The 25,533-nt window shown below is 48.9% G+C and overlaps 1 protein-coding gene across 16 annotated transcripts in view; it reads left to right on the top strand.

Annotated features, from left to right (window-relative positions):
• LOC144132821 (echinoderm microtubule-associated protein-like 2) overlaps nt 1-25,533 on the top strand; it is a 176,879-nt gene that overhangs the window by 91,357 nt on the left and 59,989 nt on the right. For 15 of the 16 annotated variants that reach the window (XM_077665496.1, XM_077665492.1, XM_077665500.1 and 12 more), the window contains exons 2-3: nt 21,461-21,607; nt 24,519-24,625. In XM_077665496.1, the coding sequence (XP_077521622.1) occupies nt 21,461-21,607; nt 24,519-24,625 (254 nt within the window). Of the gene's footprint in view, nt 1-19,612; nt 19,703-21,460; nt 21,608-24,518; nt 24,626-25,533 lie in introns of those variants that run through there. The other variant, XM_077665488.1, reaches the window with a different exon arrangement.

Here is a 25,533-nt window from a genome sequence, read left to right as displayed (position 1 = left end):
CGTATTACTGCGTACGCGTATACTGTGTGCCTTATAGTGTAGATTCTCTTATTCTCTGCGCCGATGCTCTTTGTGATGCCGCGTACATGCTCCGTAGACGCTCCGTAGATGCACCGTAAATGCTTCGTGGACGCTCCGTAGACGCTCCGTAGATGCTCCGTAGATGCCCCGTAGACGCTCGTTAGATCCTCCGTAGATGCTGTATGCAGATGGGATGGTATGGAGGAGGTTTAGGGCAGTCCAATAAAATATCAATTCCCCTCGCAAACGCAGTTGACGAGCTGACCCGTGTGGCTGCAGAGTTCTTCCTGACGGCGCTGCCCCCCCCCCCCCCCTCCCCCGTTCTCTTTCTTTTTCACCGCCTTCACTCTATAGCCCCTGGGTAAAAGGTATACGAGGAATGAGTGAGGCAGTACGTGTCGCTGGCTGTTGTAATTCGGCACTGTATAGCGTTACGTCGGGCGCGAGCGTGGGAACGTTTGCTGTGCGCATCACGCATGGTATCGCTCCCTCTGGACAGCCTTTACGCACCGATACCGACGGGCTGCTGGCGTGAGAAACTGGGCCGCCGAAGCTCGAGTTTGGTCTGGGTTACGCGTCGACTGTGCGCGTGGAAAAACAACCCGGGGCTTTCTCCCTGTGGAAACTAAAGGCGTCCGCAGCGCTACGTAAGGTGGAGACGCCATCTGTCGCCGCTTATTGTCACTGCGCATCAAGTCGCACTGGTGCCTTTATATGGATACACGTTAATTGGACGAGGAGGGGAGCTGCGGCGCATGTAGATTTCTCGTCGCCGTGGCGAGGCTGTACGTGTATTTGCGATGTCGTTTCGTTCGTCCGTTCGTGAATGAATTAAATTAATTAAGAATTAATTAATGTTGGCCGCCGCGGTGGTTAAGTAAGTGCTTATGGCGCTCGGCTGCTGACCCGAAAGACGCGGGTTCGATCCCTGCCGCGGCGGTCGAATTTCGATGGAGGCGAAATTCCAGAGGCCCGTGTGCTGTGCGATGTCAGTGCACGTAAAAGAACCCCCAGGTGGTCGAAATTATCCGGAGCCCTCCACTACGGCGTCCCTCATAGCCCGAGTCACTTTGAGACGTTAGACTCCCATAAACGGAACCAATGAATGAATGAATGAATGAATGAATGAATGAATGAATGAATGAGCTGGTCATTTTGAAAGAGATGGCTCGAGGCCGTTTTGTTGGGGAATTCGTGAATAACGCGTGGATTTAGGCCTTCGACAAACGGATCTGCAGACTTTGAAAAAAAAAAGTAGCGAACGTGTTTTTTATGGAAAAAAGAAACGCTGATACGCGCGTATACAGCAGGATGCACTCCAGCCCCGTGAAACACAATCAGCAGTGAGGTTTGCAGTTTGCTTAGTCTCCGAGGTGTGCGGCGTCTGCAGTTTGCGAGCAGACCAGACCATCGGAATTTAGCAGCAGCTATCCTCGCTTATTTATGACGCGCAAAGACTGCGTGTTCCAGCGCATTCCGAGACAGCAGCGCAGTGCAAGCGGCTCGCTTCAGACGCGCAAAGGTCCGTTATTTTTTTTTTCTCTCTCTCTCTCTTAACTTCTTTCTCCCGCATGCACATTTTTAAAGTCCACTCGTCGTATTTATTATCGTGTCGCCCCGATGGCCGGAAAGTTGCGGTTTGCAAATTGATTTACGTATTATATTTCACGCAGGCTCAAAGAATGTTACGTGAATCTCTTGTGTCGTTTTCGTGCATTTTGATGTGCCTGCCGAAGTCTTTCGAGGGTTCCTTTGAACAAGGTAAGTTGCGTCCAGCTAAGCAGTCGAATGGCGAGAAAATTTCTGCGCAGGTTCCTCATGTCTTGGCGGTTGAGTGGCAGTTCGTCTTCGTTCAAAGGGTTATGCGTAGCCAGGGTAACCGAAAGGTGCATATTGTCGAACCCGGATATATCGAATTCGAGCAGGATCGCGAATTGTTCGATATATCGAAAATTCGATCTATAAAAATGCTAGCGACGTGCCACCCGCCTGCGTGCTGGCAGCGCGGCGCTCGCTTGGCGCTGCTAGGCCTAACTTCGTTCATATCTAAGGAGCAACGGACTTGCCACTGCCTATACCATAAGAGATATAATCCTGTTAGCAGTGCGCCATGATTAAAATGAATTTCTCATTAGAACTGTACTAAGGCGCGTGCACTTCATTTCATGGGCGCCGTCAGCAGCGAAGCAAACCAGGCGAAGGCCGCCGCTGTGGTTTAGTTAGTTGGCTTCACCGCTTGACACTGATGTCGCGTTGAAAGTGTGTACAAGATACCGAACGCCACCCTCTAGCATTACCCACGTACTCATCTTTACGCGGCCTTTTAGCCGCAGCGCTATCAGCAGGCCAGCAGGTGCCCAAAGACTCGCAGCCGACCCCCCCCCCCCCCTCCTCCTCCTCGCATTTTCAAGATCAAGAGTGCCCTCAGGAGAAACACCACTTGCAGGGTTGCGGTGCGCACAGTTCTATGTATCGAACGACCGGGGAAAACTGGAGTTGACGTACCGCGAGACGTGTCCATACTTTCGCATATGGTTTTCAAGGAGATAATCGGGGTGTTCGATACAGTGTTTCGAAATATCCCAGTTCGATATAACCGGGCTAGACTTAGTAAGTTACTCTATACCGCTTGATTTGTTATAAGGGTTAGCTTGAGGGGGAAAACCGAAAAATCTAACTAGCCACAGGCCCTGTAAGTCTTTGCCTGTTATCTTCGATGAACCGAAATAGAGTGCACGCTGTCACGACTCGCGTGACGGCGTTCTGAAATGGTGTGTCCGTTCGTTCCTTGGCGTAGCACAGAAAGTGAGAAGAAAAGAAACTATCGAAATTTTCGCACTGAGGGTAAGGCTGGCGGGTTAGACAGCGAAGGTGGATTCCATCGAGTGGCTGTAGGCAGCTCCAAGCGGGAACTCGATTGCTGCGATCAGTAAAGGAGGAGAAGTAAGTGGCAAGGAAAACTGTAGGCACAGCGTCCGGTTAGCTACCCCCCCCCCCCCCCCCAAGCCTATCAAAGGAAAATCGTCGTAGAAGCGTCCATCTGTGATGCTGCACAGCCCCAAGACAGGCGGGCGGCCGATAAACGTTACTGCAGCCGAGGTAGGGAGGCAGCTGAGGTGAAATAAAAATTGTGCAGATCCGTAGCGCCCTCGGCGAAAAGCCTCTTCGATGCTCTTTCCGTCCGGACTCATCCGTAGTTCGGCAGCGGGCGCACTGTAGCGTGACTGGTTTCCCCGACCACACCGACTCTCTCCTGCTCCGCGGCGGGGTACACCACCAACGCAGAAGCCCCGCTGGTAACAAACAGCCCACGTGCAGCGGCAGTGTTGTTCGCCCGAGCGCCCTGCCACCCTCCTGTGTTTCTCTCTGCCAGATGGGCTGACTGACCGGCGAACTCTGGAAGGCAAGTGCTGCCACTGGACCAGAGCTGGCCAACAGCGCCTCGGTCTTGTCTGGGTTACGTCGGCGGGGACAGCGGCTGGCAACACACGCTCACAAGCAGCAAACAAATCCAACCAGAGACGGGCGATTGGAAGCATGCAGCGGAACAGGAACGGCGGGTCGTCTAGCTCCGTCCGTGGTCGACGCGCCTCGTTGGCTGCAGGCTAGATAGATAGCGGCGGCAGTGGCCAATTTTCGTCGGACCCAGTGGGCCGAGAAGAGGGCACGCGCGCGGCCCAGCGCGTTCCGGTAGCCCTCTCTCTCTACATACTCCTCCGCGACAGCTCGGTCTGTGCTTGTATACTATATCTGTGTTGAATAGCTCTCGGAGTTTATATGCCAGACCGGAGGAGATCTTTCCGGTTCATCGGATGGGCCGCCGCCGCGTGTTTCTTTCTTCTGTACATCATCTTCGCTGCGATCTTTCTTTCTTTGTCTTCTTTCGCTGCGCTATTCCTGGCCTGCATCCGGTCCTCTTCTCTCTTCCTTTATTCTCTCTCTCTCTTCAGTACAAACTACTGGATCGTTCGTTTCCGTGAAAGCGTTCGGCCGTTCAGTGGACTCCACCGCTGTATTCCCGCCCTCTCGCGGTGTTTTGTGGGAACGCTGCAGCGCTGCAGTCGACGAGCTCTCGCCAATATATCTGCGAGGATCGAACGGTCATGTAGTATATGCGGGGGCATCTTTTTTTTCTTCCCCTGGTTTCGTTTAACGAAATCCGGGGAAGGTATACGTGCGGATTTCCTCGAGCGCATCCCCGAGACATGCAGAAGCTGCCGACAGCTTTCGCCTCGAGAAGCTGCGCTCGTCCGTTTTCTGCAAGCCTCCAACTTGAATTCGTGTGCCTGCACTTCAGTGAGACATGCTGCTGCAGTGTCATAGTTGTGAAATACGAGCGCTCGTCGGTGCGACAGTTTAGTGGATGCAGAATGTCAGAGCAAACCTCGTGGCGCTCGCAGACCAAAGGATAGAGCAACACGATTTCTAGAGATAAGGAAGTAATTACGCTCGATCTCTCGCCTGGGTGGAAAAAATTGGCAAGGGTGACCGCCGACATGACCGTAGAATAGAATTCCGTCAGTGCCGGCATCTGCATATAGGATATGTGCTCATCATCTTATGTGAAAACTTGAAAACGACAACTTGAATGCTATACCGATGATGGAGGCGAAATTCTAGAGGCCCGTGTGCTGTGCGATATCAGTGCACGTTAAAGAACCCCAGGTGGTCGAAATTTCCGGAGACCTTCACTACGGCGTCTCTCATAGCCTGAGTCTGTTTGGGACGTTAAACCCCTATAAACCATTAAGCTATACCGATGAACACAGGGCTTCACTAGCCGCATTGGGTCTGAAGAAATGTTAACACGTGATGACGGCATTTATTTATTCATTTCACTATACTGCAGGCCAGATTGGCCCAGGCAGGAGGGGCATAAAATAAAAACATAACACATGCGGTATATGAACGGTGTCATATCCGTCTGTTGTCGCAGTGGATGAGACCTGGATTTCATTTTTTCAACTCTGAAACCAATCAGCAAACGGCTCCGTGGAAGCGCTCATCGATTTTCCAATGGGCCAAGTTACCCGCATTTGTGCATTGTCATTTGTAGCGTGATAGCCGGCCTGTCGGCATGGAGTGTGCATTTGTGCGATCTCTTAATCCGGCTTGCAGTCGTTCTTGCCTGCGCCCACCGGCCTGCCCATGTCCGGTCAATCGTTCACCGATCGATCGGTATATCGATTACAAAGCCGCGTTCGCCTGCTGTAAAAGGCCACCTATAAGCGTGAGCGCACAATTCGCCCTGGACGTCGGTGCACTTCGACTATGCACCGGTCGCGTGCACTGCTGCACGGGCCGATCAGAAGAGTGAGAGAGCGAAGAAAGGCACTGAAAGGTACCAACCCCACAGAGATTTATATGCAGTTGAACCCCGTGATAACGAAGCTCAGGGGGCCCGGCGATTACTTCGTTGTGGCCGTAGCTTCGTTATAGCCCGTGTTGACCGAGATTTCAATGGGGAATCGTCATCGTTTTTTTATATGTTTCGTTGTAAACTGTTTCGTTCTAACGAGGTTCATCTGTAGTATATTTTCTCGAGCGTGCATACGTGGGTTGTTCGGAATCGGAGCTTCTCTCCTCAGGCGCAGTTTGATAGGGTCGAAGAAAAAAACTGGCAGTGGCTAAGCTCGGCTATGCCAGGATATACGTAGCGAGAGGTACGTTTCCCTGGCTGAGCTTGTTGTGGTGACTGTATGTTAAGCAATGAGGGACATATAAGCTCCATCTCGGCGGCTATGCGCCGTCTGTTACGCTAGGCCGTCTGGCATCTCCGTTCGGCAAGGCGTTCCTCTCTCTGTTCGGGCGTCTCCGCTGCTCTCTTCGCCTTCTTACGCTGATACTCTCTATGTTGAGTAGCCAAGTGCCAGGCGAAAGACAACCTCAGGATCGGAAGAGTTAATCTTCTCTTGCCTGTACCGCGGTTCAGCAGCGGCTGTAGTATCCTTCCCTGCATGCATGTCAAACGGTGTGATACAGCCGCCCATTACATCTCCTTTTATACACAATGCTGCGCATGCGACGCGCGGTTCGGGTGATAGAGTGGCGTGCGGCGAGGCGCCGACGAAGCGCACGGCGCACCTGTGAGGTCTCTCTGGTTATCATGGTATCAAGCGCATGCGCACAACGGCTCATCCGCGTGACGTCACGCGTGGCTCCGACGCTGGAGCGGGCGCGCGGCGACGGTGAAGCGTACGCCTCACCTGCTGCTCCTCTCCGGTTGCCATGGTAATGGCGCATGCGCACAACTGCTCTCTCCGGACCACAGTGAAATGCTCGATTGGTAGCCAAGTGTAGCTCTCGCCACAGGAAAAAAAAGTGTCCCCATGCCTTCCTCCCTTCGCCGCCGCAAAGAACACACACCTCACCCTCATTCCTCCTATCCCATTAGTGCGCCACCTACACCACGTGACTGCAGGTGGAATATCAGTAAGAGCCCCTTTCCCCTGCTTACTTGTATCTACGGTGTAAAAATAACATACTGTGCTTGTATCTTGGCTCAGCGATTCTCCCAGTACCACCGTGCACTTTATTTTGGGCAAGGCGTGAACATGGATGTAGTTTTCGGGTACGCCGTACTACGACGAGCGCTATATAGATGGGAAATTGACTCCACAGTACTATATATATCCGCACCGAAAAACGGTGCATGCCGTATGGAATGTAAAAAAAAAAACTGAATTCACGTATAGTCATTCCGCTGTAAGTTAATCGCGCTTGGACGCGATTCTCGCGGTCTGCCGTGAAATGGATCCATGACTAGGGACAAATGTGCTCCGCCCAAAGAACGTGTAATTTTTTTTTTGCGCACAGGTACCGTTATCTCCATTCTGGCGCCACGAAAGGCTCGCAACGACGCGTCGTTTTCGGGTTGTTTGACGTCACATCCCACTTCCCTCCGATCTTAGGGTTTTGAACGGAGCGCACTTGTTCACGCCTGTTTTTTTGCACCCTCCTAAAACGGTGCATTTGAGACGAATCAGTTACATGACCCCTGTCAGCTGTCTCTTATCAAAATGTATACCCACCTCTTACCTCGCATCGACGTGCGCGCGTCGGCACGCATTCTTCGAGTAAGCCCGTGTACAGCTATAGTTACAGCGAAACTGCGTTCCGCCAAAACTCCCTTGTCCCACGCTAACGTTCACTTTCACGTCCGTTCTCGCACACATTCGGGCTTTCGAAACTCCTCCAGGAAGAATTACGCCATCGGCGGCTCGCTCGCTCGGCGCCCCGCGGAAGCGGCTCTTCGCTCGGCGAGCCAGGGTGCTGCCTCGATGCCAGCTCCGTCGTACGGCGAGACGGTGTTTGCAGAGCATGCGCCGCTGTACACTGGTAAAAATAAGCGGCCACTGCGGAGCGTGGCTCCTGTTCGGGGCCCGTACGTGTATACGTGTGCCGTGTTAGTCGAAATGTAACGCACGCGCATCTCAGTGAAGTGCTTGCTATGACCTTGGTGGCCAACTCTCCTTCAGGTCAGGGAGGGGACAGCTGGGAAATAACGTGAATCTCAATGCCTCAAACGTGGAGGCTAACGAAAAGGGTTCAGCTTAAGTTTAGGACAACGCAGCGAGCCACGGAAAGAAAAATGATAGGTGTAACATTAAGAGGCCGCAAGAGGGCAGAATTGGTGAGGGAACAAACGCGGGTTAACGACATCCCAGTCGAAACCAAGAGGAAGAAATGGGCTTGGGCAGGGCATGTGATGCGAAGGCAAGATGACCGGTGGTCCTTGGGGGTAGCGCAGTGGGTTCCAAGAGGAAGTAAGCCTATAGCAGGGGTTGGCAGAAGGTTAGGTGGGTGGATGAGATTAAGAAGTTCGCAGGCAAAGGTGGCCGCAGCTGGCAAAGGGGAGGGTTAATTGGAGAGACATGGGAGAGGCCTTTGCCCTGCACTGGGCGCAGTCAGGCTGGTGATGATGATGATGATGATGAAGGGTCGCACCTCAACACCTCGTTTTGCTCCTTGTCCCGAGTGAGCCTTTCTATACTGGGATACAGTTCAAGAAAAAAGCGGCCTTTCCCCGCCAAAGTACCCTCTTCCAGCCAATGGCGTCGGCCGGTTCTCATGAACCTTAGCGCAACAGTGCAGGAAGGCGACTATCTCCGAAAATGAAAGGAAGGGACTGTCCACTTTGATCTGCCACTTCCCGCATTTTCACACTAGCAGATTCATAAGAATCGGCCGGCGCCATTGTCTGGAAGGCAGTACTTTGACGGGGAAATGCTGCTTTTTTCTTGACTTGTCTCCGACTGTATACATAGCGTGTTTCCGCAGTGGCATCTGGTGCTCGTAGTTCTGTGCCTAGATGAGGCAACGTCCCGAGTATATATGGGGCCGGATTATTCAACGATTGTAATTTAATTCTCTTCCGTTTGACTTATCGCTCCCCGATCACTCGCTGATGCGGGCGTGGTCCTGTATTTCTTTCTATCACTCTAAACACGAAAGCAGTGAAAAAGAAGTAAGCTGTCCTCCATTGCACTCCCTTTTAGGTGCGGAGTATGCTGCCCAAGCGGCGGGGTAGATTTCCGTCACTAAATCACTAAAAATGCGAAATATTTATGGTGGGTGACGGAAAGAAATTTCCTCTTCTAAACATGCAAAGTTTTAGGCGTTGCGAAGATTTTAAATGAGCTTGAGGTTTCCATCTAGTCTGTTTGCTAACATCAGGACCTCCGGTGGCGAGTTTGAAAGCCTTCTCCAATTGCTAATCGCGTAGAGTTATACTGTGCTTTGCAGTGGGAATGCACCTCCGCTGCCAAGAGTAATCGTTCCGCATGTTTAGTGAACTGATTGAAATTACTCCTGAGTGCGCTTGAGGGTACACAGCTTAATCCCTTTTTACTTCCATATAGTCCCATTCGTCTTTGGAGTGTTAGGCACTGGATCACAGTGTCGTCGGCGTTACCGAAAAAAAGTAACTAAATACGTTACTCGTTGCGCTAAGAAAAAAAGGAACGCGTTACCGCCTTACGTTACCTACAAAAAAGAGTAACGCGTTACCGGTACCTAAAGAAGTACCGCGTGTTACTTTGCCATTACTTCATGGCCATAAATTTTAATTAGTGCGTCTTCGCCTGATGAACTCACGATAACAATTTTATAAAGCTCATATTTCACATATAACTTGTAGCCCAAACAATCATTTTACGTGAAATCCTGATTTAACGAGATCACTTTGCACAAATGTGCATGAGCTTATCAATGTTTTAGTGGCCTAAAGTTGCCTGTAGACTTACATGTGATGGCGTCTAACTCTGTGGCAGATAGTAAAGCCATTTTCCGGATGTGACATTAAACACAATATGACACTTCAACATCAATTCTAACTTCACAAAGGAAACATCACTGAACTCTCAACAAATTTACAGTACTTCTGAAAAATATGATGTTCCAAAATGCTCGGCACGCTTCCACTTTGTACAGAGTTGTGTGTGTGAGTGGTTCGGGAAGGGGAGGTAGGTGAAGGCAAGTGTGTGAATGCGTGTTTTGTGCACGTGTTTCGTGCTTTATGGCTATTCTGTCTTTTTTTTTTAGTTGGGTGCGTCGTCAAGGGTAGCTGTTTTCTGGCATGCATGCAAGCCGCAAAAAAACTCATCGAGAGCACCTGTTGGTTTATTTGCAACATCACTTCAGGTGCTCTGCGCTTTTTTTTCTAAAAAAAGAGGTGGAGTTGGGGGCAACTGCATGGAACAAAAAAGTAACTAGTAACGTGACACGTCACATTACCCGTTACAGTTCCCAAATGGTTACGAGTACGTTACTAAGTTACCAAAAAAAAAAGTAACGCGTTACCGCCAACACTGCTGGAGCACAACACAGCGGTCTCGGGAGCCTCTTTAGACCGAGGTATTCTGACGCTGGAATGGCTGTGAATCGTGAAACTGTTACATTCGAGCAAATGCGGTACTCGGACGCGTGCGCTAGCTAGCTGGCTCTCACGGCTGTCCGCGGAGCGGATAGTTGTTTGCCGTTCGATACGGCACGACCTGCAAGGAAAGTTTAGAGAAAAAAAAATCGGACCAAAGCCCTATAGAATAAGCGTGTCGTTGGGTGCGTGTGTGTGTGTATCCAGCGCGTGTACAGAGCTTTACACGGATAGACAGATAAGCCCTTCGTGGGCGCCTCATGGAGGTCATCATATCTCGCTGACCTTTTCGTGTTTCGCTTGGCTGCCAGCCTTATGGCGGACAGGGGGACCACCCTAGTGGTGTGTTCGTGTGTGTGCGTGTGTGTGTGGACGATGTGGAGCTCACGCGTTCGCTGTCGTGTTCGAATTCCTCCACCGAGTCGGGGGACATATCGGAACTGCCCTGTATACGCAGCAGATGCACGCGTGACCGCATTCCGAGGGCGTGTGTGTATGTATTAAAGGTGTACACGAAACGGCCGGGTGATTGGTATCTGCCAGCGGCGTGTCTTTCCGTCCCGCTTAGGAACGCGGTCGTCGCTGCTGCTGGCGTCGACGGAATGTGTGCCTTGGAGATACTATTTGAATAGGATTCCGAGAATTGCTTACGGAGCGTCGCATTGTTTCGTTTCTCGATAATGGTCGGTCACTGGCATAATACTGCACGGAGGCGGACTTAATTGCGGTCACTCGTGAAGGGGGCGGTCCCATTTGCAACGTGCATTTTGTTGGGCTTTTTTTTTTTTCAAATAGGGTCAGCGTGGTTTTTCCGATATAAAATTTATCTTGTGGGGGGGGGGGGGGGGGGGGGGGGAGGGGGGGGGGTCATAATCCGCTCGTGATAGTGCAATAGCATCGTTGGCAGAATACGGATTGCGTGCAGGAAAAAAAAATGCTCTTCAAAGACTTTCTATAAGAATTAAGCTTCCCGAATAAGTTGACTTCGGTGTCGCTTGCTATAGTTAGTGTTTTTTTTTTTGTCGCTGATGGAACATGAAAACGAATACCTAGTATTTAAAATTAAAACAAACACACAGCACTCGGAAGTTCATATCACCGACGTCGTGAGTTTGAATAGTAGTGGCGCGAAAAAAAAAAATCCCCACTTTATCTGCAACGAAAGCGTCTTTCCGTGACTAACCGACGTCATCGCACTCACGGGTTCCGTATGGCTTATCGCATCTATCAAAATTGTAGCCGAGACTCGGATCCCGCGCATCGATCTCTCGTTTGGGCTCCAGGTCACCAAGGCCTCCGCGGAAACGAAACAGCCGACGCCGCCGCCCGCGCGCTCTCTCTCCGGGCGTTTCCCACGGGACCCGACGCTGACCAGGACTCGGATTTCAATCAGGTTTACACTTTTAAGGAAATATGCGATTATTACAAATCCACGCACCAAACTCTTCCCACCCCATTCAAAGGGCTGGGAAGGCCAACGAGCGGGTACTCCTGCGCCTGCTCACTAACAGGATGCTGTGCCCGGCAACTCTAAAGCATTTCAATCTCAATTCGACGGGCGGTGCTCACACTGTGGGGAGGTGTCGGACACCTACCACATGGTGTGGGCCTGCCAGCAGAACCCATTCCTACCCACTATCCCAGACCTCACCCGAGAGTACTGAGAGGCGACCCTGTCCGGCTGCTGCATCCTCGAGGCCCAAAAGGCCTTAGCGCGTTCGGGCTGCGGCAATCGCAATGGGGTGCCTGACTAGGCATCCCACTTAGTGGTTGTAAGGACGTGATCCTTCAGGTCACGACCCCCGAACACCTCTCTCTATCATTAATAGATATTTTCACCGCCACCACCTATAGATGTTTTATTTTTTTTTAGAACAGAAACGTCATGCAGTTCTCCTCATGCAGTTATTATCATTGTCGATTCAAAGAGGCAGTGAAAACAACTACATCCCATTTTTCTCCGTAGTAAAATCGATTTTTGTTCTCTCTTTCCGTTGCTCCGTTAAGGTTATGGTTCGGCAGGGAAAGCTCTCTTTGCCAAGTTTTTTTTTTTTTTTTTTTGGGGGGGGGGGGGACTTAAAAGATGGGATGCGTTTTCCCGCGACGCGATTGAAGCTTGTGAGGTCAGTGACGTCGACACTATTCTGAACCGCGTGATCTCTGGCTGGAAGCGGATGCCGGTGCGGCCTATATACACTCTCGGATATTGGCGTGTAAGGAACGTATACCGACGTCACTGCAGTTTGGTCGCGAAAATGTCCGGTGGCGGCGCTGCCTGCGCCTTATTTTTCGAACTTTTTTCTACAGCCCGTTAAAGCTCATTTTTCAGCGAAAGTGACGCGTATTTGTCCTTATGATAAGGTAACCAATCGATACATATAGGCCAATTTCAGTCCTTTAGCGTCCCTTATTGAACCTGACCGAACCCCGGGCAATAGTTGTTGGCGGCGCCTGTACACTCTGAACACTAACACCCTTGTTTATAGAATGCACGCGGCTTTAAATTCCCCCTAAATTTTCCTGCGCCTTTGGAGGAAGGGCAGAGAGAGTACGATGAGGTTGTTTATAAGCCTTCCGCATTCTTCCTTCATGCACCGTTCATCTTCAGCATGTTACACGCACGCTCACACCGGTGTATATACAATATAAACGCGTGCCACGCGCGTGACATGAGCGACGGCAAACCCGGTTTGTTCCGTTTCGCCTGGCCGTCTAACTTGTCCCCCTATTCAGCGACCCAGCGTTAATGCGTTCCCGAATGCTCGGGCCACATTACGTCACAACGCGTCCGGCCGCTGACAGGCTCTTGTGTGTATACCGTCCTCCCGGCGATTCGCTTATTTCGCGCGATGGCGCTCCTGTTCCGCGATCACGCGTGCCCGACCTGTGTGCGGCATTAATAATTAATCGCGTCGTTCGTCGGGGCGGCCGCTTTGAGTTGGCGAGCGAGTAAACTATACGCACACACCACGTACCCGGTCGTTGTGCGCGCGTGTCGCGGCCCATATGCGTCCCTCTCTCGGTGGCGTAACCGCGGCGACCGGGCGTGACACGGTCACGCGCGCCGTGCATGAGCCGTGTACGCGTTCTCGCGTATGCCACCGTGCAGCTGCCGGCAGCAGGCGTGTCTGCCCTTAACGCCTGCAGGCAGGCACATCGAACCCGGAGCGATATACACTGTGGACTAATTGCGCCGCCCGGGCTGGATACATGTGCGCTGGAGCGAGCACTTTAGGAAATTCCTGCATGTGTCATACGTATACGCTCTGAACACGAATGCACCTATATCATCATCATCATCTTTTATTCTCATTGTAATAATAATTGGTTTTGGGGGAAAGGAAATGTCGCAGTATCTGTCTCACATATCGGCGGACACCTGAACCGCACCGTAAGGAAGGGTAAAGGAGGGAGTGAAAGAAGGAAGGAAGAAAGAGGTGCCGTAGTGGAGGGCTCCGGAATAATTTCGACCACCTGGGGATCTTTAACGTGCACTGACATCGCACAGCACACGGGCGCCTTAGCGTTTTGCCTCCATAAAAACACAGCCGCCGCGGTCGGGTTCGAACCCGGGAACTCCGGATCAGTAGCCGAGTGCCCTAACCACTGAGCCACCGCGGCAGGATTATTCTCGTTGTAGCATTCCAAATTACAAGATACTTTCCGGACGAATATAGCCCAAGGCTAGTGAGAGGTCCGACAGAAAACATACAGTGCAGGCGACAATATGTAGCAGAAAGCATGACACTGAGTAAAATTCAACCTTCAACAATTGATCCGTTTTTAGCACCGAACTAAGGCTTTAGAGCAACACGACAGAGCAAAGCGAAAAGAGTGGCAAAAGGTTTTTTTTTTTAACAAACAAGATACGCAAATCATCAGAGTCATGGTAAGTATTCCTGCACGTGTCCGTGAAAGAAAGGCATCGTAAAAAGAGAGTGAGCTGTCTCCTCTATCGTACTCCCTTTAAAAAGGTGTGCGCTAGAGACGACAGCTTACTCCAATTTTCACTCCTTTCTGTTCGGAGTGTATATACGTGGTTGGGGCGGAAAGTTTTTTTTTTTTTTTCAGGAACAAACTGCCATGCAGCCGTCGCGGCGTACGTCGTGCTAAATCGGATAACTTATTAAACAAACATTACTAAGAAACTATAATTAACCTTTAATTTTCTTTTTGAATCGTCGCGGCAAGAAGAGTCATCGCCGACTACGAGCCCGTCTTTACGGAGAGCGACGATCCAAAGGCGTAATGCATTGCAACGCGTCACCAGCGGACATTGCCGTTGAATAGTTAAATAGTTTTAGCTATCTGTTTTAGCGCGATATTTAAGATTTATGACGTGCGCAGTGGGCCGACAGTTTGCTCCTGAAAATATTATTTTTTTTTTATTTCAACCGCACTGTATTGTTCGAATTTTCGAGTGTTCGCTGAAACGTCCTGTATATGAAGCATACATAATGATCGGTCGTGCTTTAGAGGTATAACTGTGCATGGTACATGATAGCCTTATCCACTTTTGCGAAATGAAGTTGGTACAAGTTGATCGATTGATCCATACGGGACCCGCCGCATTGGCTCAGTGGTTATGCTCCTCAGCTGCTGACCCGAAAGACGCGGGTTCGGTAGCGGCCGCGGCGGTCGCATTTGCATGGAGTTGAAATGCAAGAGGCCCGTTTACTTTGCGATGTTAGTGTACGTTAAAGGAATTGAAAATTGGTTTTTGGGGAAAGGAAATGGCGCAGTATCTGTCTCATATATCGTTGGACACCTGAACCGCGCCGTAAGGGAAGGGATAAAGGAGGGAGTGAAAGAAGAAAGGAAGAAGAGGTGCCGTAGTGGAGGGCTCCGGAATAATTTCGACCACCTGGGGATCTTTAACGTGCACTGATATCGCACAACACACGGGCACCTTAGCACGCAGCCGCCGCAGTCGGGTTCGAACCCTGGAACACCGACTCAGTAGCCGAGCGTCTTAACCACTGATCCACTGCGGCGGGTATCAAAGAACCCCGCGGGTAACCGAAATTTTCCGGAGCCCTCCACTACGGCGTCCCTCATAGCTTGGGTTGCTTTGAGAAGTTAAACCCCGCAAAACCAAACCAATCTACCTGGATTTATTGCATTATTTTGCAGCCCTTGCGTGCCACGTTAAGTCGCTGCTGAGTTTCAGTATACATACTGAGCCTGTATAAAGGCTACATCCTTTACTGTACATCGTTCCGCCGGTGCACGGTTACATACGCAACTGCTCAAAAGCCCGCCCAGCGAAGAACGTGCGACCATGCGTGATATGCGACAAGTGGTGCTTGAGAGCGACACGTGTTTTTCTCAAAGCAAAGTGGAAGGACAACTGATTACACCAACCACTGTGATAACGGAGGACGAGGGGATGTAGATGTCCAAATTTGAGTATAGAGCTCTAGCGTTTTGAGAGCATGCATGCCATACCGGTTTCCTTGGAAAGCGTTCATTGACATCGTGCCTATATGTACGGCTGCTTCTGCCCGATACGTCTTCGGCCGACTCTTGATGTGCGCTGAGGGCCCAGCTGCAACGTTAACGCCATCTTCTGGGGCGACCGGTTTTGATCGAGTGCAGGGCGCCGTCGAGACGAACACGTTCGGCGCCGAAAACATTTCACGCGTAAAAAAAAAAGGAAAAAAGAAGAATCTAGAGAGACACAGGCTGTACGCGATATTAGATTGTAGGCAGCGGTTTCCACTCGTACATAACCGATTTGCCGAACCTGCATGCGTCTCCCCCCTTCCCGCTTTTTTTTTTCGTTATTCCTTTTGAGAATCGAACCGCGTGATAAATGCTTCAGCCTGTTCCCCATTCCTTTTCGCTTTCTTCCCGAGTCTCTCTCTCTCTCTCTTTCTCGTTCTCGTTCTCGTCTCGCCAACGCGCCGCAGCGAGAGTTCCCTCCCCTACCTACCTCCCTTCCCGACCTTGCGGTCGTGGCCGACAGAGCACGGGCGTTCGCGCGAGCGCTATTAGGGCGCACTCATTTGCATACGATTTGCATGCCGCTCGCGCTCGGCGCCTCAAGGAGCTAGTCACCGAGCGTGGTGCGTTAAACGTCCACGTTCACCCCCCCCCCCCCCCCCGGCCTTCCTGTTCGGCCTACCTGCTTTGCGAAGAGTCGCGGTAGCGGCCCCACAGTGCTACCAGTCCCTGCGGTCGTCCTATGCAGCGCAACCGGATCCTTAATGAATCAGCCCGCGGCGTGCCTGTGGCGGGGCGCCGTCCGCGGTTATCTTATTAATTATCTCTCACCCCTCCCCTCGTTATTTGTTATCGTTGTCTCTAAACAGGTGGCGCTTCGCCCCCCGTCCCCCTCGAATGCACTCTCGTGTGGTCGGCGCGTTGGCCGAGTTTCTTTTTTGTCTTGACGCGCGTGAGTGGGGAGTCCCCGGAGGAGAAAGTGTGTGTGTTGTGGAAGGCGATAATCTGGCCCCATCTTAAGTGGCTCAAAATAGGCCCCTAAATAATCGTCCTGCGAAGTCGCTAAATGAGCTGTAATATGCGATCGATTAGTCGCTGTCGACGTTCAGGACGAATATGTCGCTTGAAATAGCGTTCTAGTTGGCGGCTTTATTTGCACATTCGCTGATAAACGGGACGCATTGTTTGTTTGGTTCGGTTTTGTTTGGTTTGCACGTATTTGCGATCTTAACTCCGCAAGTACGGAAGAAGGACGCGTGGACCGCCACGCGCCTACAAGGGGTGGTAGACCGAGGTATGTTAGGTTTAGCTGGATATAAGATATGTGGGTAGGCTGCGCGTACGTAATTAATGGCGTCCTGAGTGTTGTCGCTTCGCTGGCTAGTAAAGATTCTAAACTCATCGATAAGGACGCGTGGCTTTCTTTTTTTTCTCCTTTTGTTGATTTCAAGCACCTCTGCTGGGCGTTACAACTGAGACAACTTGCGGCACTTCCGCGTAGTTGGCCTGCTTTCTCGCTTATTTATTTCTTAATTGACACTAACCAGTTAACCACTCTGTTCTCCCCCACGAATACTAAACTACGCGTCCGGATCTCTCTCGGTATCTCCACGTTTCTTGGTAATTTTCGAAATAACTAGGCAGCCGCACATGCGTCTCAGTTTATCGTTTTTTCGTTTTATTTCGGCTATAGTAGACACCTAAATTCCGCCTACAGTGAAACTCCGCTTATAGCGAATGGACGCGTATGCCCCCATCTTTAGTTCGTATGCGTTCTGCATCAAAGAGAAAGCGAAGGGGTAGAGAAAGGACTTGATGCGTGATACCGGATGAACCGGTGCATAACGAGCATCGATCAGTATCACTCTAAACACAAATACGTCTATATATTGGACTAGAAAGGAATTAAGCTGACCTCTAGCAAACATCCTTTTATAAAAGGCTGTGCGCGGACAGCTTATTCTCTTTTTACTGCTTTCTACTTGGAGTGTAGTTATTCACCGATGTTGCCTCACGACACGATCGACTTCGATTTCTCGAGGAAGGCCTTTCTGTTCCCGGTTTGCAATGCGCCTTATACTTTGGAACCTCCAGCGAGAGTAAAAAAAAAAAATACATGCCGATTCGTGAAGGAACCTCGCTGGCTGAAGACGGTTTCGGATCGACTCCGTCGGTGACTGAGGTAGATCTGATTCTGGAGATGTTTTATAGGGAGGGGTTTATCCAGGACTCCGATTGTGACGTTACGTACGAAACTTGTGAACGTGGTGTGAAAAGGGGTTACAACTAACTAGAAGACAGGCAGGAGCGTTCCCGGAGTATTCGCAAGAGAGGGAACTCTACGGCTGTAGAAAAGGGTGCTTGTTCCGTTTGTCCCTGTGGCCGCAAAGGCGTCACGAAGGAGTCAGATAGGTTGGTCGGGGCGCGAAGCTTTCTCAAAAGGATTCGCAGGAACGGTGTACAACTGGTTCGTTGACAACTTGTGTAAATCATTCGAGATTTGTAATCTTGTAAATCATAAATCAGCCGTACGTAAACGGGGTGTTCCGTAGGGCCCTGGTAGCTTACATGGGAGTGAAGAGGAATAAGCCGTCATCTAGCGCACTCACTGTCAGTGCCACGGTGGATTTCGGTCTCTAGAAGTGCGGAATGCTTATTTCCATCGCAAAACGCAGTAATTTTACGCAGCTAGCAATGGGAGGAGGCTTTTAATCGCGGCAGTGGAGGTCCTGAGTTTAGCAAATAAAAGGGGTTGGAACGTGAGTTAAAATCTCCGCAACTGCTGGAACTTGGCATGTTTTGAAGAGGGAATATATTTTCGTTGCCAACTGTGAGTATTCCGTATTTTTAGGGATGAAAATCTACCCCAGGGCTAGGGCAGAATACCCTGCCCCTAAAAGGGAGTTTTCTCTCGAGGACTGCTTGTACTCTTTTTTTGTACCCATATAGGCTAACTTGTGTCTAGAGTTTAAACCCGGAGCTTTAACGCGGGCTTCAAACTTTCTTCAGCGATTTGCGGGAAAGGCGAGACCCACTTAAAGAGATGCCGACCAACGGTCTTTTCGTAAAAATTCGATCTAGGTATCTTGAACCGGTAGGGATCACGTTTGGGGGAAAAGGAAACTGCACTTCACGTGCCGTTGATGCTGAAGCTGGAGTCGCTGCGCAGGCGGCGGTGTACAGTCGTGAGCAATAGGAGAGGGAACAAAGTTTGGGCATTTGCTAATTAATTACTCCATAATTATGTGTGACAAGCACAATTTGTTGTTTTCTATCTAGTTTCTCTCTTGGCGTGCAATATCCAAAAGTGATTCTCAAATTTAGTGGACCCGCCGCGGTGGCTCAGTGGTTAGGGCGCTCGACTACTGATCCGGAGTTCCCGGGTTCGAACCCGACCGCGGCGGCTGCGTCTTTATGGAGGAAAAACGCTAAGGCGCCCGTGTGCTGTGCGATGTCAGTGCACGTTAAAGATCCTCAGGTGGTCGAAATTATCCCGGAGCCCTTCACTACGGCACCTCTTCTTCCTTTCTTATTTCACTCCCTCCTTTATCCTTTTCCTTACGGCGCGGTTCAGGTGTCCAACGATATATGAGACAGATACTGCACCATGTCCTTTCCCAAAAAAAAACCAATTATTATATTTAGTGGATAAATAACTAGAATAACTATATATATATATATATATATATATATATATATATATATATATATATATATATATATATATATATATATATATATATATATATATATATATATATATATATATATATATATATATATATATATATATATATATATATATATATAGCAGACAAGGCAAATGAAGTGAGGGGCTCGTTTGACAAACGTATTAATGTGTGTATATATATATATATATATATATATATATATATAATATATATATATATATATATATATATATATATATACACACACACACACACACACACACATTCCGTGCTCCCTTCATTGCCCTAGTATGTTTCCATGCTCCGAGTTGAAACGTTGCTATCGTTATAGCTTGAAAAACACAGCTGTGGGCGCACCTTTTTCTGACCGTTAAAGTTTTTTTTTTTGTTCCCTCGCCGCCGCCTTCTTCCTCTTCGAGTTTTCATTTTCTCCCGAAGCGGGTCGCCGTGCTTACCGCGCCCATTTTTCTTTGTTTTTACTTCAAATTCGGCCGGTTATCGCGCGGTTTTTCGCGTCGGGGCACACACAGCTTGTTGGGAGAGGCTTTCGCGGTCGTCGTGCTCGATGCCGGCGAGCACGGGGGCGCGAAAAGCGGCCGACGCGGCGACGGCGACATGTCGCTTGTCGGTGTGCTTGATGTGACGGCGTTCCAACAGCCTCGGCTCGAAGGTGAGACGGGAACGTGCAGCGACCGCGTTTTGTCTCATCCGAATATAATGGCTTGTGTGTACTGCATGGTCAGGAACAATTTCTTGTTGATTCCAGTTGGTTCCCAGTTGACTCCAACTGGGACTCAGCTGGGAACCAACTGGAATCAACTAGATATTGTGCCTTAAACCAGTTGGGCCAGGATTTTCATCTGGTGGCCAGTGTCTCCTGGCATGTCCATGCCAGCGGACATTGGCCGCCAGATGAAAATCCCAACCGGTTAAACTGTTTTAAGGAGCAGTTTCTAGTTGATTCCAGTTGGTTCCGAGCTGAGTTCCAGTTGGAGTCAACTGGAAGCCAACTGGAGTCAGTCAGAGATTGTTCCTTAAACCAGTTGGCAGTGAGAGAGACACTATGCTTGGATTGGTGTGCAGGTTGAGCTTGGTGTGGCGTGTGATAGGGGTATAGTTGTTGCCTTCCTGGATTGACGGAGGTTCGATGTTTTAGTTCCCTTGGCTGCAGCTGCCAGTGTATGTAGAAAGTCGCATGCACATTCCTGTTGGGGGCATTCACTTCTCTGGTTGCCTCTCTTCATTGTGTAGCACAGTGACGCTGATGTGATGTACTCATCCGTATATAGCGACAGGTCAGACAGATGTCACTGAGGTGACGTGTGCGTCGGGGCTCTGAAAAACAGAAAGGAGCATCTGCACTTTCAGTCTGGGATTGTTTCTCATGAGTGCGGTGGCTGAGGTACTTGGAGAAACAGTACGTCTCTGTTTCTGTGCTTTCTTGTTTAGGGAAGGAGAGACGATTTTGCATTCAGAGACAGCTTTCGTTTGAATGTTGAATGTCTGCTTGCTTGTGTCAGTTTCACGCTTTGGCTATTGCACACTTACATGTGAGGCATTCCAGAAGACTAATATTCCTTTGTCTAGTCGTTCAAGTATGTCTGCATGCGGTAACTTTTGACAGCATAATCTTGGCACACAATGAAGCATGTGTGCCCATTTTTCTGCTGTAGTTTTGATTCATTTTACAAGATCACCCCCTGTCTGCCATTCTGACTAGCATGCGACCCATTTCTCACTGTGTCAGTCTTGTGTGTTGCTGACAGACAGAAAAAAAAACTTGAGTGCTTCATATGCTTCATATGAGGCAACAATTTTCTTCATGAGAAAAATTTGTTTTCTTTCTTGTGGCTGAAAACTAAACATTTCGACAGAATTGCCCATCTGGTTGGGTTTGATAACTTATAATAAACTGTGACATATCTCCAACCAAAATATTTTTAATTTGAAACCTGACATTTCGAAGCCGGCTCGGGTCCTCCTTCAGTGGTGACCGGGGACTGTGGCTAGCGGCTTTAAGTATACATGGTTGGGCAGCAAGGGACCGAAAAGAGGGGTGCAGTGATATGAAGGGTGTGAGAGGGGTAGAGGTCGTTGACACTGAGGGTTGAAGCTGTGAGTCTCGCTATGCTGCTTTTCTCCATAGGCAAGCACTTGAAAGTTCATTTGTAGTCTTCTCTTGGTTATGTGTGTTTGTTGGGACAACCAGAGATTAATGCAACCAGTAATTTAGCTCTCTGCTCTGCACACGTTCGTACAGGCACCACAGAAATGCTGCTGAAGCAGGGCGTTAACTCCTGCTGAAAACCTTTTAGGCTGTCTTAAAATTATGTTTTCGAGGACGCACAAAGATCACTTAGGCTGCACACCTGCTGCAACTGTGCCGCAAGTTTTTAAAACCTCTCTCCCACCTTGTTTTTCTGTGCAGAGGACATGCTGAACCATGACGAGTTGTCGCTACAAGAGCGGGTCAGCGACCTCGAGAAGAAGAGCCTCGAGCAGGCGGACGAGATCACCTGCCTGCGGAGCACTATCGCTGACCTGCTCAGGCGCATCAACCAGCTCGAGGGGAGGGGTGAGGCTACTTTTTCAATTGCCTGCTTTACAAATGTTGTTGTACTATTGTCAAGGTGTGAAGGCACAAATTCTCACAGCAAGAAATGTGACATGAATTCTCTGCACTCATCAGGATTTTTACCATCAGGCATCCTGATGTTGGCAAACTCACGCGAGACCTAACTGCAGGCTGCTGTGGCTACAGCGCTGAATAGAATGTCTCGGTGGGATCTATGTCTACTATGTTTCAAGTCAAGCAGGTAGCAGAACAGCCAACTGTTCTCATTGCTTGACTGACTCCTCCACACTCCATGGTGGCTCAGTGGCTTTGGAATTCAGCTGTTGACCCCGAGGTCATCGGTTCGATCCCGGCTGCAGTGGCCGTATCTCGATGGAGGCGAATTACTGAAACGCGTGTGTGCTGTGCAGTGTCAGTGCACATTAAAGAGCCCCGGGTGGCTAAATTAATTCAAAGCTCTCCACTGGGCCCCTCACAGCCAGAGTCGCTTGGGACGTTAGAACTCCACAATCCACTTGACTGACGATGGAAGGAACCATGTCCTGTGCCTCATACCTATGATTTAAGTGATAGAGCTCATGGAGCCATGGAGCTCCTTGGTTCATGGTATTGAAACAAAACTTGAATTTGGTATGGCAATTAATTTTCATTGCTATAGTGGCTCGTATGGTTTCCACTGCTGTCTAGTGTACGGAGGATTGCATATTAATGCTTTTGAAAATTTTTGGTCAGCAGTCTGAGCTGCAGTGAACTCTGTTATAGAGAAAATCAAGCTCAGTGGCAAAATGCTTTGTTGTGAATGTAAATCTAAATGTAAGATCAGAAGGTTAACCACCTACTGGAGAAGTTCAAATGTAATGCATTATTATGCTTTGGCAGGCTATGGAAGCATCGTGAAGCTTAACAGCACAATCTAAGACACACACAAAAGGACAAAGAAATGTGAGTGCTGTGTGAGGTGTCATGTTTCTTTGTCTTTTTGGTCTACCTCCAATAGTGCTGTGTGCTTTATGGAACACAATGCACAGATAAATGAAAATTAAAATTGGTTTGAGGAAAGGAAATGGCACAGTAACTGTGTCCCATAGATAGAGGAGGGAGTGAAAGAAGAAAGGAAGAAAGAGGTGCCATAGGGTAGTGGAGGGCTTCAGAATAATTTTGACCACCTGGGGAACCACCTGGGGTTCTTTAATGTACTCTGTTATTGAATGGCTCAGGGCGCCTTTTGTGCTTCGCCTCCATCCGAATACGGCGGCCGCGGTGCCCGGGTTCGAACCCGGTAACTCCGGCTCGGCTCGGTAGCCGAGCGCTCTGTTGCATGTTTGTGAATCTGGTCGCCCGATTATTAATTGATGGCTTGTGCCCTTGTTTACTTGACTCCTAGAGGTTGTGAGGATAGTGAAATAAGCAGTGCAGTTTAGTGACAAAAAGCTGTGTTTATATTTTCAAGGCAGTTGAAATTTTACTGATTGTAGTTCTAGGCTGACAGGCTATATTGTTTAGAATGCTAAATAGGGAGTCAGAGATGACTCTATTAGTCATTCTCCAATAAAAAAAAAAAAGCCTTGTACATCATTGTGTTGTGCTGAGGCCATGAATCGCATGGCAAGGTGTCATACATTTTACACAACCTTTCTTTAATTTGCAAATGCTACTGGAATTTTGATTCTCGTCTTTGTCTATTCTTGCCCTCGGATTATCGCCCGGAAATGTATAGATGGTAAGTAGACACGAAGCTGCCTGCATCGCTGTTGCTTGCATGCCATCACTTGCTAATCTCTGAGGATGATGTAATGCAATGAGGATGCGTTACCAGGAATTAACGAACTGAAAATATGGTCACTGAGTGTTTTTTTTGTTGTGGTTTTCAATTTAATACTGTTTTTTGGTTTGCTGTGTTGCATACCTGTGCCTTTTTGTTTCTTTAGCATCAGCACTTCTTTATTGCTTGCAAGGCACTTGCATCTGCTTCAGACTTCACATAATAACCGCAACAAAGAAACCCAGTTAAGATAATTGGATGTCTTGTTTGATGCAGTAGCTACCGCTAGAACTGGCCTTGGCAGTCTTTTCCTGGAAAAAGACTAAATAGAGGACTGCGTGAGTGTGAAATTAACACAAGGCATGCGTTTAATATTGCAGTGCACTTGAAATTTTTTTCCCTTCTTTGTGCTGTACATTATGCATTGAGTTAGATTTATGGAGGGAGGCCGTTGTGACTCACCAAATCCAACCTCATTACCTGCATAGTGTTGTCGGGGTTAAATTTAGAAAGTGGTGATAATCAAAGTCCACCACCACTCTCGAAGAACCTTGTGGAAAAACCATGTCGGCATCTTTTTTCTTTTTAATCTTTCTCTGGCTAAGGAATTCATTACTTAAAACCCCTTGCATACGTTTCCTTCTTGCCCCCTCAATCTGCACTATGCATCTCCTTTTTAAGGGGGTCATAATAAGCCCTTTTGCAATACCCTGATTCCAGTTATGAAGATATGGGGTGGTATTGGCGGATAATGCATTTACTGTGACGTTCAAGATAATTCTGCGTCTCCCTTTAGAGCTGCATCCAAATGCAATTATCTATGCATTTGCAAAGTGGCTCCATGGAGGCTGCAAGTTTGGCATCCACCAACGGGGCTTGTCATTTGCACCACTATTGAGTCACTTCTTGTTTTCCTCGTAAACAGTTTCCCCAGATTCTTTTGAGTCTCTGTAGTTGGCGTTCTGTCATCGTCATGCAGCAATACTATACCAGCTATTGCTGACTGGTAAAAACTCACTGCCTTGGTGCTGTCGGACACCTGGTGGTGCACAAGTCAAGCTAAATGGCGTTGGGTAGGGCTTCGAAGTGCGTCCATGACTGGACTGACCTCTTGACTGGTAGTTGTTCCGACCCCTTTTCCTCCTACAGCTCCGGTGATCACAAACTCCAACAGCCATGCCACAACTCCGACCAAGGTGTCACCGTCCCTGCCTCAACACCCGGCCGTCCAGAACCGTCACAGTTTTCACAGACAGGTATGGCAGCTGCACACACTTAACAGCCTGCTTTTTCTTTTATTTGCGTTGTGCACTTAATTGCTTGTCTGTTAATATCCAGTGAAGTTCTTGTCATATCACATTGGAGGAGGCCCAAAGTAGGGGTGTGAGAATAGTACTTTTTAAGTACCAAATAGCATATGAATAGTGTAGTTAAAAAAAGTGTGAATCAAATAGTGGCAGAACTGAATCGAATACAAATCAAGTACTTCTACGAATATCCGGAACTGGTGCACATATTCATACGAAATTAATATAGTGATCATATTGTTACGTGGCGGCCAGCCGAAGAAGGAGACACGATTGATCGATGTCACCGATATGATTTAATGGCTGCTGGCCTAGCGCGAGCGCTCCTGCCCACGGCCACTGCACAGTTCGTCGTCTTCTTCGTCACAGTATGAAACAGCAAACCGTTAGCAGAATCGCTGCAGTACAGCATTATAATTTATAGAGTTATAGCAGTATCTGTCAAAAGATGCAACACTGATTTCCACTACGGGGGTATGCAATACGAAGCTAACTCTGTGACCCTCATATCGTATGTATAGAAAAATTACGTTTTGCTACTGATTGCACAGTGAATAAACTAGCATCACATCTCAGTAGACGAGAGGGGGAAGTTACATATCAGCCATTTTCTCCAAGATTGGGCACCAAGACATAGTTTGTTGAAGCTGCTTGAGACCTGCTGCATTTCCTAATCTTGGAGGCCGTACATGAGCATTATGTAAAAACGCCACCACATGCGGCGCTAGGATATCAAGATTAAAAATTAACTGTTTTATATAATTTTGTGCTAGTTCTGTCTGCCTTGTGTTATGTTATCTTTAAAGGTATTCTAAGGAAATAAGCTACAGCGGGTCTGCTTTTAAGAGGCAGTGAGG

Source organism: Amblyomma americanum, chromosome 5, assembly GCF_052857255.1.
Source record: "Amblyomma americanum isolate KBUSLIRL-KWMA chromosome 5, ASM5285725v1, whole genome shotgun sequence".
In the NCBI taxonomy this organism is placed as follows: domain Eukaryota; kingdom Metazoa; phylum Arthropoda; class Arachnida; order Ixodida; family Ixodidae; genus Amblyomma; species Amblyomma americanum.
This window is presented reverse-complemented; position numbering and strand designations above follow the sequence as displayed.